The sequence below is a fragment of the Triturus cristatus genome, chromosome 2_1 (assembly GCF_964204655.1).
Source record: "Triturus cristatus chromosome 2_1, aTriCri1.1, whole genome shotgun sequence".
Classification (NCBI taxonomy): domain Eukaryota; kingdom Metazoa; phylum Chordata; class Amphibia; order Caudata; family Salamandridae; genus Triturus; species Triturus cristatus.
In genome coordinates, this window is record NC_140581.1 from 345,015,634 (window position 1) to 345,030,643 (window position 15,010).

Sequence of the window (15,010 nt, forward strand, 5' to 3'; positions counted from 1 at the left end):
TTATCCCAGTCCTGTTTGTACAGGCTTCGACGGCTTCAGAACGCAGCTGCCAGGGCACTGTTCAGACTCCCCAAGCGTGCCTGCATCAGCACCGCTTTGAGAAAACTGCCCTGTCTGCCAATAAAGCAGAGTTACCTTCAAGGCTCTATGTTTCTGCTATAGTTATCTCTCGCCTCCTAAGCAGGGCCGGACTGGCCCTAGCAGGCACCGAGCATTTCCCTGGAGGGCCACCAGGGCGGAGGCCGGTTTTGGGCCCCTGGGGCCGTTTTCGTTCCCCAGCCGTTTTTGCAGCATATCTGCAATATCGGCCCCTGTAACAAAATCGGCAGAAACCGGCCCTGGCAAATGGCTCCGGCCGCACCTCCAACCCTCCGGGGGGCCAGCCGAGCACTTTGCCTGGGGCCGGTTTTGGTTCCCAGTCCGGCCCTGCTCCTAAGGCCATGCGTACCTGAAGTCAATGATCACCCCTTATATTCCAACTAGGGGGCATATTATCAAGGACGGTGTTAAAAGTATCGCCGCTTTAGCGGCAGGAAACTGCCGCTAAAGTGGCGATAATGAGCTTGATTATATGCCGTAGAGAATTCCAATAGAAGCCCATGTTCACACCAGAACATGGGGTTCTATTGGAATTTTCTGCAGCATATTATCAAGCCTTTTATCGCCGATTTTAGCGGCAGTTTCCTGCCGCTAAAGCGGCGATACTTTTAACGCCGTCCTTGATAATATGCCCCTAGAAACGTAAGGTCGTCCAGCGCAAAACAAGCATTTATCCCAAACTTTGAAAGAGTCAGGACTGGAGGCAGCACCTTCAGTCATCTTTCCTCAAAAATCTGGAACACTATTCCAGCTGGAATCCGGCTTGCTGTGGTGTGTTGCGTGAAAGAATGGTAAATCAGCCGAGTGTTGCTGCTGTGTCCAAGGGACAGAAGGCCCATCTTTATTCTCAGGATAAGGCTCTGATCATGGGAAGGAGACATTGGTATACATTCGCCCTGCTGGACCGGTCACAGCACACCTGAGGCGGTGGGACCCTTCAGTCAAAATTGGGCCTGCAGGGAGAGTGATCGGACTACTGCATACGCAAAGGAAGGGGCCTCTCTGTCAATCAACTGTAAGTTCCAAGGATTGTTAGTCGATTTATAGTCCAATTGCTTGCTGTAGAAGACTCACAAGAGTGGTATGATATGAGTATCTTAAAACAAGTCGTGGTGTCCTGCATGGGTGCGGTATTCTCCTGCCTGGAATGATGTGCACATGGTATTCTACCCAGATCCTTATGTTCTCCGAATGTTGGGGATGGGACTCTAAAGGCGTCTGTTGGGGAGGCTTAAGGAGTTGTATGGGGTTCTTCTGACAAAAATGTAGAGCCTACGCCTGCCCTTTCTACACAAGTCAGCTCCTATTCACCTGCGTCTGACCAGCTGGACCGCTTGAGTTAACCCAACCTATATTTCACTGAAGGCCTAACAATCCTTTTCTCCACGTTAAAACTGTGTAGTCTGAATTGTTTTGAATTATTGTGAGCGGGTGGTAGCCTTGCACTGCAGGTATTACCGGGTCCTATAGGGCCGAGGGCAGCAGACCTGTGGTAGGAGAGTGTGCAGGGGAGACAAAGGAACGAAAAGATGCTCAGTGCATTGTTGCAGGCAGACCCCCTGGTAGACAGCCTGAGCACAGAGGAGCCAGCGCGGGCTGCAGGCGTCGGACAGGGATGCTCTCGCGGATGGCAGTGACGTGTAGAAACAGTGCTGAGAGCAGGGCGGAGGAGGGGCGCAGATACTCAGCTTGAGCTCAAAGCGAGCTTTATTTCAGTCTCTCGAGGGAGGGCGCCTGGGGATGAGAAGCAGCGAAACTACAACTAAATAACCAGTTCCACGCAGGAAGGGCATTGTGACAGGGCGGGCACAGAGCCCAGTGGAGGGCCGGTGCTGCGCCCCTCCGTCAGGCTGGGAGAGCTGCTACCCGTCGGAGCCTGTCTGGCACTCACTGCGGTCTGTGGGGCTCACCCAGGCTCACTCAGATCAAAGCACCAGTGACCGGCTTTATCAGCCAGGCGAGTCTACCCTGGACCACAGCAGCCCACTGAACGCGAGATAGTCATCGTGCCAGGACCAGGCGACAATTTAGAACGAAACCAGGACCCTGAAAAGGCGGTATTATCACCTCTGTCTGGCGCTGCCTGTTCCCCTATCACGGCCCGCAGAGACCTGTCTGGAGCGTGGCTGTAGAGCGGCACACATCACCCCACAGAAGGATGGCAGGGCGCCCATCACCTGCATACCTGTGTGCCCTTCTGACAGGTGAGGCGGTTCCTTTATGCTCTCGGTATTACTACTGTCTGTGTGTGTGTGCCACTGGTAAATATACCATCAGCTGCTCCTGTGCTCTGTTTCACACGGATGTCCGAAGCTGCATTGCCACTGCTGAAACATTTTCTGAAAAGTCGGTTCCCACGCTCCAGCATGTAAGGGAGGGAAGGCGCGAAAACTCCAGCTGCAGCAGCATTACACCCTCTTCCGCTTACCCAGCCCCCTCCTTCTGCCCCTCACACGCAGGCTGCACAAACGTATAGCTAACGGAATCCTTGACACTGGCACATGTGACTGACTTGGGAGCTGAAAGCTGCCCACACCTTTAACCTCAAGTTCCCTGATCTCATTGGCAATGAGGAGAACTCCAGTTGTGATCTGCACACGTGCTAGTCTGGTAACTATGGGGCATATTATCAAGACAGGCGATAAAATGATCGCCGGTGGGAAACATGCACATGCTCCCTGTTCCCGTCTGACCAATCACAACCCTACAACACAGCATTGTGACTGGCTTAGTGGACCTTAGAGGAACCAATCATAACGCTGCATTGCAGCTTTGTCATTGGCTTAGGGAGCCTGGGAGCCCGGGTGCTTCCTGCGAAGTGGAGAGGTGGCGGAGAGGCAGCGGCTGGTGACGTGACCAGCAGGTAAGTTCTGGTGTCAACATGGGCTTCTATGGGAATTCTCTGCGGCATATTATCAAGCCCATTATCGCCGCTTTAGCTGCAGTTTTCTGCCGCTAAAGCGGCGATAATTTTAACGCCGGCCTTGATAATATGCCCCTATATTCTGCAGCGGCTGCTAAGTCTGGAGCATAAACTGAGATGGACATGCCCAAACCATGGCCGCTCTCACAAGATGCAGCAAATGTATTAGAAAGTCATGTAACGCAGCACTGTGTTGCGTGAAAGAGATTTCAGGACTGCTGTGGCGCTGTTGCAGCATTTGGCTGCCATTTCATGCTATTTTTCTATGAGAAGCAGATTTCAATTATGTTTCCATCCTTAAGATAATTGTGTGATCTTGGTCTAATCCTTCCTCCTTTAATCAATAGAAATACAACAGAACATTTAGCATATTGTAGAGATGTACATAGCAATGATGGGGATGTGAAATGCACGAGGACAGACGTTACGGTAGATTTACAAGTATGTCTGTCATCGATGCAGCAGCTCGCGGTTCATTCACCTCCGTATCCCTCGAGCTGTGGGGAGATGAGATGTAGGGTACCACAGTGCTCGCCTTTGAGCCACTGGCCACAGAAGCCTCGGGGCTTTAATAATGTGTCCTGTGCTGATGACATGCAACTAATGCTTGCCTTTCAACAACTTGATGAGTCTGTAGTAGCTCATTTTCAGGGGTGTTTCAGGGCCGATGCACATTAGCTGTCTAAAGCTGAATTCTGACAAGATGGAGATTTTTATCTTTGGTCATTCGGAGCCCTTAGACCATCGGTCTCCAACCTTTTCTGCAGTAAGACCTACTTATGTTCAATGAAAATCATACCGGTTTACTAATATAATTAGTGCCTTAATAGTGACCACATGAGACAAAACTACATTAGTGGTCACGACATGCAAAATTACCAGCAATGATCCTCTTAGTGAAGGGTTGCTGGCAATAATGTAAAAAAAAAAGAATTTGTCAATTTGAATACTTCAAGGTGATACTCATATCATAATCATAAAATATCAGTTTTAAATATCTTTTAAAAATGTAGCCATTTAACAGTGTCGGCTGGTAGGGAACGGTGGAGGAGGTCCGCGGGGAGGGGTAAAAAAATAAAATCAAGAAAACTTACCTGCTGGTCACGTCACCAGCTGCTGCCTCTCCGCCACCTCTCCACTTCGCAGGAAGCATCCAGGCTCTCAGGCTCCCTAAGCCAATGACAAAGCTGCAATGCAGCGTTGTGATTGGTTCCTCTAAGTTCCACTAAGCCAGTCACAATGCTGTGTTGTAGGGTTGTGATTGGTCAGACGGGAACAGGGAGCATGTGCATGTTTCCCACAAGGCTGTATAATGCAGCCTGGTGAGGAACATGCAAAGTGCGCATGAATGTTTGGCCGGCCCAAAACAGCCGGTCAAACATTCATGTGCACTTTGAGTGTGCTCACTACCCCTCTCCTGGCCCCTGGTCTGACCAGCCCGCCCCTCCCCACACCTAGGAAAGGAAAAATGAAATGATGATAACATTTCTTAGATATCATTTAATTTTTCCTCTGCACTGCTTTTAAAGCAGCGGGGTGACAGTCTACCGCCTTAGTGGAGAAGCCGCCCCTGGCAGTCTATCTCCAAAGATCAGCTCATGCCTTCTGAAAATACACTCATTTTTGTCTCAAATTCATGAATTTCAATTTTAGTCTATACATCAATTCAACCAGTCAAAAGCTTTTAATTTACTATGCCCAGCTGTACAGAGGAGAGCTACTTACAAGTAGCAGGAGAGCTACCACTAGCTCATAAGCTGCTCTTTGGAGAAGTCTTCCTTAGACATTAGAAGATTATGGCCAGCTGGGGAACAGCCATTACAACGCGGTTATTACCACGCTGTGCAGTTACATCGCATGCGTTACAACGCATGCGATGCTACAACGCTATGCCATTAGAGCGCAAGTCTGTACATCGACTTGCGCTAGATGGTGTGCTAACATTACAAATAGTGTAGTTTACTATCCCAACACCTTCCCTACTGTTAAGTGGACTGGAGTTGGAATAGTAAATTACACTTTTTTAATGTCAGCACGCCATCTAGCGCAAGTCGATGTAAAGACTTGCGTTCTAATGGCATAGCGTTGTAACATCGCATGCGTTGTAACGCATGCGATGTAACTGCACGCGTGGTAAAAACCCACGTTGTAATATCATACATCCGGCCAGCTGGTTAGGGGGAGCCTCTGATAGAGGCTGTGTGGCAATAAAGTTAGGGATTAAATTCAACAAGGATTTATCTTCTCTACTGCAAGTGCGTCCCTTGACGGCTACTTGTTTTTTGATCCTAAAATCTTTAAGAAAGATCTTCAAATTTCTCCCAACAGCTATGAGAAAAGACATTGTCCAAGCATTGATTATGGCTAGATTAGGCTATGCCAATGTGCTGTACCTTGGGGCGACGGAAGGTCTGCTAAATAAGCTTCAACTGGTGCAGAATGCAGCAGCACGCCTTATTCTGAATACCCTCATCGGCATTCCACCAGTGATGGTCAGAAGGCACTGCACTGGCTCCCAATAAGGCAAAGAATAAATCCAAAGCTCTAACAGTAACTCATAGAACCCGACATAAAAGAGGCCCTTGTTATTTACAAGAAAGAGTTAGAGTTTATGACCCCTGTAGGGTTCTTCGCTCTGCCAGAAAGAGACGTGTTCAGATTCCTTTGATTCGCAAAGTCATAGCAGGGGGAAGATCTGTTTCTGTATGGGCTGCTAGGGTGTGGAATTCCTTATCCAGGAGTCTTCGAGAAATTGAAGCGGAAGATGTTTTTAAATCCAATCTTAAAGCCTTCCTTTATAGAGAGAAGTCTTTCAGTCCGTGTGTCTGGCTAGCTTAGTGCCAGGACTCTCCCTTCTTCCTTGGAAGCAGCTGTTGTCCTTTGTAAGAGGCTTTTCATTCATTCAACTAAAGTTGCTGCGCTGTGTTGCAAGAGGGAGAGCGCAGGACAGAGCCATAGCTGCAGAAATATGGTGCTGTTTCTCCCTCTGCGCTGGCGGATGTTGAACCTGACTTGCACCGTGCACACACCCTGGCACCATAAGGCGAGGTTGTGTGTGTTACGTCTAGCATAGGTTGTGCACTAGAAGTGTGCAACCAATACGATATGAAATCCTATGCTTTGACTAACTTTAACATTTTCCCACAAGGGATGCGTACTGTACATCCAACACACATGCAACATGCAATGTTGCTAAAATTAGGAGAAATTACATTTTTTTTTTAAACACCTGCCTTCAGTAAGTGCAATATTTTGGGCGCAAAACCATGCTTTTAATTGTTAATAGACAGGGCTTGGTGGTTTCATGGGAATGCCCACGTGCCACCCATGGAACGCTCTCATGACACAAAAAAACGCAAAGTAGCGTGAAGCACTGTTTGCATGACATTTTGACAGTAAATAGCTTAAGACTTTGCGCCTATTTGCGTCAGTTTTTACGACTTTGCACTATTACAAATCCATGATAAATCTGCCTCATTGTTTTCAAGGGTAACAAAAATGGTGGTGTGAGTACCTTCCCAAGAGCATGGCAGGCAGGCCATCTCCCTGAGCTCAAATAAGCCTCCATGGTTTCATGCCCAGTTACATGACCGCAACGTTGAGCCCATACATGTATGGAATGCATAATGTCCCATGTAATCTCCCTAAAACGTCATACGGAGGAAAATCTTCTTGACACTCCGCATCCCCCGCACCCTTGCTCAGAGATGAATCCTCCTTTTGAAAATGGGGGTATGCACTGTGTGGTGACAGCACTACGCACATCAGGAACCGGCTCGTGTTTCTTACCACGGACTCCTTGACACCACTGTGCCTAATGGGCGTGCCTGGCATGCTGGAGAGCGGGGGATCTGCCTTCAGCGAACTGTGCTGTTGCAGGACGGCGCGCTCAGCCCCAGCTCGCCATGTATGGTATCGAGTGAAACTCGATAAGTGTGGGAGTGCGTACTGCTCGCGTGTTTGACTGTCACGCTTGTCCTGCGCACAGTGAAACGGACGGGCAGCTTCTCTGAACACATGCATTCTCTTAGAGTGCTCTCAAGAGGCTGCGAGTGCCAGTCCCACCTGGCTCCCTAAACGTGAAACACCTGCGGACAGCTGGCCCTGGCAGACGGCTCCTCTCGCTGCCTGACATCTCCGACTGACGGGCTTTAGCGACAGTTGTTTGTGCCTGCGAGTGCGATGAGTTCCAGACTGCAACACAGCGGCGGTCTGCATACTGGGAGGAGAGGATAAAAGACATTTCTGGCCAGTGGCGTAGCTGGAAGGGGGGGGGGGGAGCGGTGGGCGCGCTCCCCCCCAGGCGGCACTATTTCGGGGGCGGACAAAGGCATTCAGATAAGGCTCGGCTTGCTTTCGTGGACGGGCAGAGAAGGAATAGGACTCGGGCAATGTCCTCTTCTTTTCTGTGCTGGCAGCTGCCCCCCCCCCTCTCTTCCTATTATTCTCTCTCTTTCTGTCTTGCTCCTCACTTACTGAAAACCGTAGCTTGAAGAAACGGTTCACAACCTCTCTTTCCTTCCTTCATTTAGTTGCTTCCCTGTGAAATGGATCCAAAAAAGAAAAACACTCTTGCAGGAAATGCCCTTTTTCTGACATTTTTCTATTCCAAAGTGCAGTGGGATGGAGAGAAATAGAAGGTTTAAAATATGAGAAATAAATACATAACTAAATAAAGCAAGACAGAGTGGTTGCACAGTGGCCCGATTGGTTTTATTCACATCCAAATACATCAGCCTCACTTTACAGAGTTTGTCAGTGAAGCGCTACTTTTGTTTTCTCGTCTTTCTTTGAACAGCATTGTTGTCCCCAGGTGGGAAAGTGCACCATTCCTGGAGGTACTGCAATACCTGGTTGATGGGTGGATTGGAAAACAAAATGTGTACCATGGCTCTGTGTTTATGGATGTGGTCTTTTTAAACCATACTGCTTACGTTTTGTAAGGATATAAGCAATGGACATTGAAACGGGTCCCTTCAGGGCCCTGTAGTCATGTCCTTAACTCTTCAGGTAAAACCACTCGCTGATTTCTGAATAGTGAGTGAGAGATCGTTAAGGTAACCATGTTGTGTCTGCTTACATTTCACATGCTTTACGTAATCTTGCATTCCCTATGAGTGCTAGCTTTTACTTTTTTTTTTTTAGGCAGCATGTTACTCTTATCAAGTGCATAATTTGAATAGAGCCACATCCAAGTGTTAATAGCGGGCACAATTAGGTTGTACCTGAAGGCAGTGCGAGTTTCTCTCAGTGGGGCAGTATGGTGTTCAGTGGGGGAGAGGATGTGGCACTATGGCCAGAGCTGTTCAATTTGGAACTGGGGAACTGGGTTCAGCCTTCATGACCAGTCCACCAGACCACTCTACTGAGGGAGCATATTCCCATGCTAAACCTTAGAAGGCCCCACTAGACCTTAAAAGGCTTGATGTCTTAGCACAAGCAGGTGCACCCTAGTGGTGTCAATTGTGAGATAACCTTGAAGGCCTGTCCACCATAATCCATACTGAAGTTCATCTCCAGTCTTGCGGCCGGCCTACGAAGCAGCAACACCCTAGAGCAACAGTGATCCAGTCACTGTGACTCTGTCACTGAGGTCACATGAACCCTGAGCATGTTAGGGCGGTGCAAACGGCGTGACCGCACTGGGTACCTATTTCGGGTGGGTGCGTAGTGTTTCCAAGTATATTATGGTTTTAAAAAAACATGCTGCCTCCTTCCTGGCCTCCAGCAATTTTCAGAAACAATAAAAATGTCATGACAACTTCGGTGATTAATGTTCTTCCTAGAGAGAGATCCCAGTTTTGTCTAGTGGAAGGGTTGACTCCTGGAAAGGTAGCACAAAGGGTTAATGTGCCTGCAGCAAAGAACATGTACCATGCAGATCACAAAGTGCTCTGCTTGAATGGGGGGACCATGATGAATGGTCATTTAATGTCAGCTGTAGATGATGGATCCCTGAACAGTGTCATGTATGTGCATGTTTGCATTGTGCTGAGGGAATTAACAGGTAATTGTTCACGCAGCTCTCTGATGAATGTCACATGCCGTTTTTCTGAGTCCCCAGATAGATCATGCAGTCTGTGTGTTCTCTTTTGTACTGCCAGTCACTGCCAGTCACCGGTGTATTCAACTGTGTAGCCTTCGACCGCGTCATGTATGTGCATGTAACTTGCATGATCGAGGTAACTATTAGCGGCGATACTACGTGACACTCGGTCCTCTTTCAAGTGCTTGCCATCCTTTTTCCCCAGCAAACCCCCCCCGCCCTGGTGCGGCAATCTGAGGGATAGCCCCGGGCGCCACATGCTCTAGCTACGCCTCTGCTTCTGGCTCTCTACTCCACAAGAGCTCTCTCTGCATTGTCCTGGAAGAGCATTAGTCAAAGTGCCCGCCAGCAACTGCGTTTCAAGACCCTCCGAGCACAGAATCTGATTTTATAACTTTTTACTTACAAATGATCATTATTCTAAACGTTATACTTCTTAGTTAGAAAGATTAGGAACATAGGTTGCTGAATGTTTAAGAATCCCGGCCCTACTTTTAAACATCAGGATCGGCAGTCAAAGGTGACCAAGGCATTTGATTGCTTTGCAATGTCTCAGTTGGTTTGTGTACACGTGTGAACATTAACAATATTCAGCCATTAAAATGTAGTTCAAAATTCTGCATTTGTTTTAGTAGTTTGAAAACGGGTTGGCGTTTATTTTTGAATATTATAAATATGGATTTCTTATTAAAACAGCCAATCGATTTGATTTCGTGAAGTGAGAGTGCTTCATCCGTGATTGGTCGGTTTGTGTATTGATTCTGTGGATTGATGAGTTGTGAGAATGAGTCAGTTCGAACGTTTATATCAAGGTATAGATGACTGCTTGCCTGAATGGAGGCATGGCTGATGAGTGAATGAGCTTCAAGGACTCAATGAGTGAGTACTTGAACTGATAAATGATTACACATGAGTATCAGTGGACATGACTTGCCATTAACAGAATAAGATACATGGGTATTTATTACTCAATCCATCAAGCTCTGTCTGACAGTGCATGTCAATGAATGCCCACAGTATATTAAGCAATGTCAAAAATTGCCATCATGATACCAGGGCAATGCCTATATTACCATTGCAACTTTTATGTCAAGACCACCATTATTTCAGAAGTAGGTACGATCATGCCTTGCATTGCTTTTTAATGCGAGGGAGTACCTCACATAATAAAAAGATAATGCAAGACACAATCAACTGACTAGTTTGAGCAGAAAGTGTATCTTGGAATACCATAACGGGAACTTCTTGGAAAAGTAGCTTTTTTTCCCATGAAATAAACATAGTCAATTTTGCAAATTTCACTCAAGAAATTAAGGGGCATATTATCAAGACAGGCGATAAAATTATTGCCGCTTTAGCGGCAGAAAACTGCAGCTAAAACGGCGATAATGGGCTTGATAATATGCTCTATGGAATTCCAATTGAAGCTCAGGTTAGATGTCCTTCACATCTAACATGGGCTTTAATTGGAATTCCATAGAGCATATTATCAAGCCCATTATCGCCGTTTTAGCGGCAGTTTTCTGCCGCTAAAGCGGCGATAATTTTTTTGCCCGTCTTGATAATATGCCCCTTAGAGATTACCCGACCCTAGCAACGGCCCTGACGACCCCAACCTGCACCCACCCTATAATATTCCTTTTCCCTTAGACCGAATTTGCTAATTGACCTTTATCACTCACCTTGCTAATTTCTAGTTTTTGTGTCCAATTCTCCACACCCACCTTTAAAAGCTTTCTTTCGCCCCAAAAATATTTTTTACATGGACAAGCAACACCATCCTTAATGTAGCTGCATATTCAGGGTTAGCTCCTCATTCACAACCATTCCAAAGTGCACCTCAGTTGTCCCTGGTATCCCACTCTTTCACCAAATCACTTTGGCCTTCAGCAAAACACTCTGTATTTGTTAATCTGAACACCAGCTTCCACCATCACACTCTAAAACGTTCCCAATGCTTCATTTGTCTTTCATGGGTCACATTCAATCAAACGTTAAAGTGTTGTGATTTCCCCACCCCTGCGACTACTTCCTCACCCCACCCCACCCCACCCCTCCTCTCTTCTTATTGTTCTGTGTCAACTCATCCTGTTTGCTGCTACACGAAGTTGTTACATCGGCCTATTGGATGTTCATTTTAATTCCTTACTTAATAAACAATTGCAACACACAAACAAATGTTGTGATTCCTTGCATAGGTGACACTTTGTCGTGCATCCCCTTTGCCCCTCCAAAGTCTCTAACGTACTGCTCTTCCGTCATCACAGACCTGCTTACAATCCCACACTGCATAACTACATTTGATTGGATTTGAATTTTTTGTAAATGCAGTCAAATAACCAGAGGCATCTTGGAGCTAAGTGCCAGCTTCAATTGCCAAAAAAGCCATGTTTTTAGAGCATTTCGAAATCTAATAAGAGATGGAGCTGTTTTTATTTCAAGAGGGAGCCTATTTCAATTCCGTGCAGTACAAACCACAAAACCCCTACCTCCCTAAGATGAAAGTTTATGGGGGGAACTACCAGATTACTGGCTGAACTTGAGTGAAGAGTCCTCTCTGGGGCATACCTTCTGAGTTTTTCCCTCAGGTAGGCTGGACCTGAAGCGCTTTGTATATAATGCACAATGCCTTAAAAACGATGCGCTTCTGTACAGGTAACCAATGTAAACTATTGATAGCCTGTGAGGCAGACTGTAAACTAGGAACCTTTATCAGCATCCTGGCCACCAAGGGGCATGTTATCAAGAAACGGCGTTAAAATTATCGCTGCATTAGTGGCAGAAAACTGCCACTAAAGCTGTGATAATGGGCTTGAAGATATGCCCTTGAGAATTCCAATAGAGGGCCATGTTTTGGTGTCAACATGGGCTTCTATTGGAATTCTCTGCGGTATATTATCAAGCCCATTATCGCCGCTTTAGCTGCAGTTTCCTGCCGCTAAAGCAGCGGTAATTTTAACGCCGTGCTTGATAATATGCCCCTAAATTTGGAAGAATCTGACGTTTGTTCAGAGAAACATTTGGAAGATTTTGATACAGGCCATTACTATAGTCCACATTAGATAACAAGGGCTATGAGAACTGTCTTCAACAAGTCAAACAGAAGAAACAGCACTATTTCCCCAATAATGCGTAGCATGTAAAAACAGGTAGAAATCACCTTATTGACTTGTTCCCTGTTGGTTTGTCTGTTGTCAATCAAGATTCCAAGGATTTTTACTTTCTTGACGGGTGATGGAAGAGAGCTAAATTCAGCTGGGATTACCAAATAAGGTAACTTCTGTCTTTGAAGGATTCAATTCCAGCCAGTTATTATCCATCCATAGACTCACTGCCCTCATACAGTTCCAGAAAATGTCACTCAAGTCTGGGCCCTTGCTGGAAAGGGAAGGCACACTCTGGGTGTCATCAGCATAAGATACTAATGACAACCCAAATGATTTCACTAAAGATGCCAAAGATGTAACAAAAAGATTAAAAAGAGTTGGGCTTAATGACAAGCTTTGTGGACTTCAGCAAGGTAAAGAAAAGGGTTCTAATACAAAGAGACCGAGAGTGACAGATTGAACTCGATCTGTCAAAAAAGATCGCAGTAAAGAGAGAGCAACACCATCTAACCGATCAATCAAAAGATCATGATTAACAGTGTTAAATGGTACAGACAGGTCGAGTAAGATAAGGGCAGCATTGATGCCCCTATCTACTGATGCCCTGATTGCCTCTGTGGCCCCATGTTGAAAGTTGTAGCTGTCACTTCCAACCCTTTTGTTCCCCATCACCTCACTGTCACCAAAAACCCTGTCAAAATCAAAACAAGCCCTAGTAAAGCCAATAGATCTCACCTATGACTTTGTCCATGCTTTCTTTCCCCCATATGACTGGCTGCATGTGTGCCTGTAGGTGCTGTGCCCACTGTGTAATAAATGTTTGTAAAGCGAAAGAAAAATGATCACAAGATGTTTGCCATGCACTCATATGCAGACACACACAGTGGGTATCTTGTAATAATTTATTCTTAAGGGAATTAAACAAACTCATTCAAAGATGGCATTTGTACCTGTGCACACAATAGGCAGTGACCATCTTTACAATTTATTTCTAATTTCCAGATCAAAGGGGGTTAGCGGCTATGGAGGAAGAGTGAAATAAAAAAACATATGTGTCTGATGGTGGATAAATTGAAGCCTGCCAGTGTTCATATGCTGGTCCCTTCCAAAAGTTATTTAAAAAAATGAAAAGAAAGTACAGGGTGCACGTCGAGCAAATGTAAATACCCTTTTAGCAGTGTGCAACTGATGGGTCCTTGTAAAAAGTAAAAACAAATATAGATCAATGAAAAATTAAGCAGCCTGGATGGGAAGAAGCACAAGAAAAGTGTTACACTACTATGGAGTGATGAAAGTAGAAGAAAAAATGAGTCCTCTCTGAAGTAGCAACATAATATAACGTGTCTTGATTTCCCACATGGGACTGCTCAAAATCTGCATCCAGCAGGTTGATTGAGGAAGTGAGTTGAGCTGTCTCCAAAAGGACTCACTATACTCTTAAGTCAGCGCCTTATGATAATGTGAAGCACAGTAGACACAGCTTCCTGAATGAAGACAGATGCTCTCGGAGGTTCAAAGTATACAGATCAGGTTTAATGAGAGCATCACTACTAGAAAGAGCAAGTATTAAAGCACCCTTCTGTGCTCAAAGAAGAGGTCAATATACATGTCCAGAAGATCTTCTTAGCTCTCACTAACCTCCTTACAAGTCTGTCTATATTTCCAGGTTACACCTTATTCCTTGTTAGGAAATCCAAGAAGTCCTTACAGGTTGCAGAAGTTTATTCCCAGTGTCTGTTTTTTTTTATTCTCTTGTGTCCCAGAGACTTTGCTGGTTGCAAGGATTATGTGTTTCAGCTGACTCTCTGTTCCGGTCATATTTATGGTCCCAAGTTGAGGAAGGGAGTGTATTTACAAGCTGACTGTGTTTTGACCAAGCACAGCTGACACTTGACCTGGTGACCTTTGTAGTATTTGGGAAACCAAGAATGCATGTGATGTGCTAGACATGGGTGATTTTGCCGTTACCGCAGCTGACGCCAAGAATAGACATACAACAGTAAAAATAAAAAAATGGTACAACTTCATGTATTGAATTTGCACACTCTGGATTCTATATTCTCTTTCCATTCACACTCAAGCTAACTCTCTTGCCATATAATGAACCTACTCCTAACTGGCCTCCATAGATCCTCACCCTAATACCATTTCCACCCTTACTAAAATCCTTCTGTCCCTCACCAAACCTCAAATCCTTCTGGAACTATCATCCCTTTCACCACTCTAAAATCGTTCTTCTCTTCATCTTTACCCAAACTTACCTTACCAGGATCACCCTCATTCTTACTTCAGCAGTTCCCTTAAAGATGCTTTTCCCTTGATCCCAGGAACCACTTTTCCTCCTGTTTTTCAGCACCTGTCGCAAATTTTGCTAAAAATCTCTAAGGAGGCCTTTAACTAACCTCTCCACTCAACTGCTTGGCTCCTTTATTTCTGTGTGAAACACAGAAACCAGCAGCAGGCCACATGCAATGTGCATACTGTATACTACCGCATGGCTCCCTCCCAAAGTGCTTGGCCTAAACAAAAGCTACCTGGGGCTTCAGGCAACAACCCTGTGGCTACCTAATCTCATGTAAACCACACAGCATGTGCATCTATCCTGAATGAAAGAAACAATCAATCAAGACTTCTACTGCACTCAGCTTCTACCAGGGCATCCCAGTGCTACATATATTGTTTGATAACTAGAGAACAACAAGCTTCAGATTCATTTGGAAAAGCCAGGTTTTATTATTTTTCCCACATAAGTTGCAAGAAGCGATACACAAAGGGGGGGAAGTATGCCACAGTTTGGCAGCTAGACAAGAAAAGTCTTTACTCTCCGTTCTATCT

The 15,010-nt window shown here is 45.7% G+C and overlaps 1 protein-coding gene across 2 annotated transcripts in view; it reads left to right on the plus strand.

Annotated features, from left to right (window-relative positions):
- Positions 1 to 1,813: 1,813 nt before the first annotated feature.
- Positions 1,814 to 15,010, plus strand: part of ITGA1 (integrin subunit alpha 1) — an 880,323-nt gene continuing 867,126 nt past the window's right edge. Inside the window, exon 1 of one of the 2 annotated variants that reach the window (XM_085631246.1) lies at positions 1,814 to 2,303. In XM_085631246.1, coding sequence (XP_085487372.1) covers positions 2,258 to 2,303 — 46 coding nt within the window. In that variant the 5' untranslated portion in view covers positions 1,814 to 2,257. Of the gene's footprint in view, positions 2,304 to 2,851; positions 2,963 to 15,010 lie in introns of those variants that run through there. The other variant, XM_085631248.1, reaches the window with a different exon arrangement.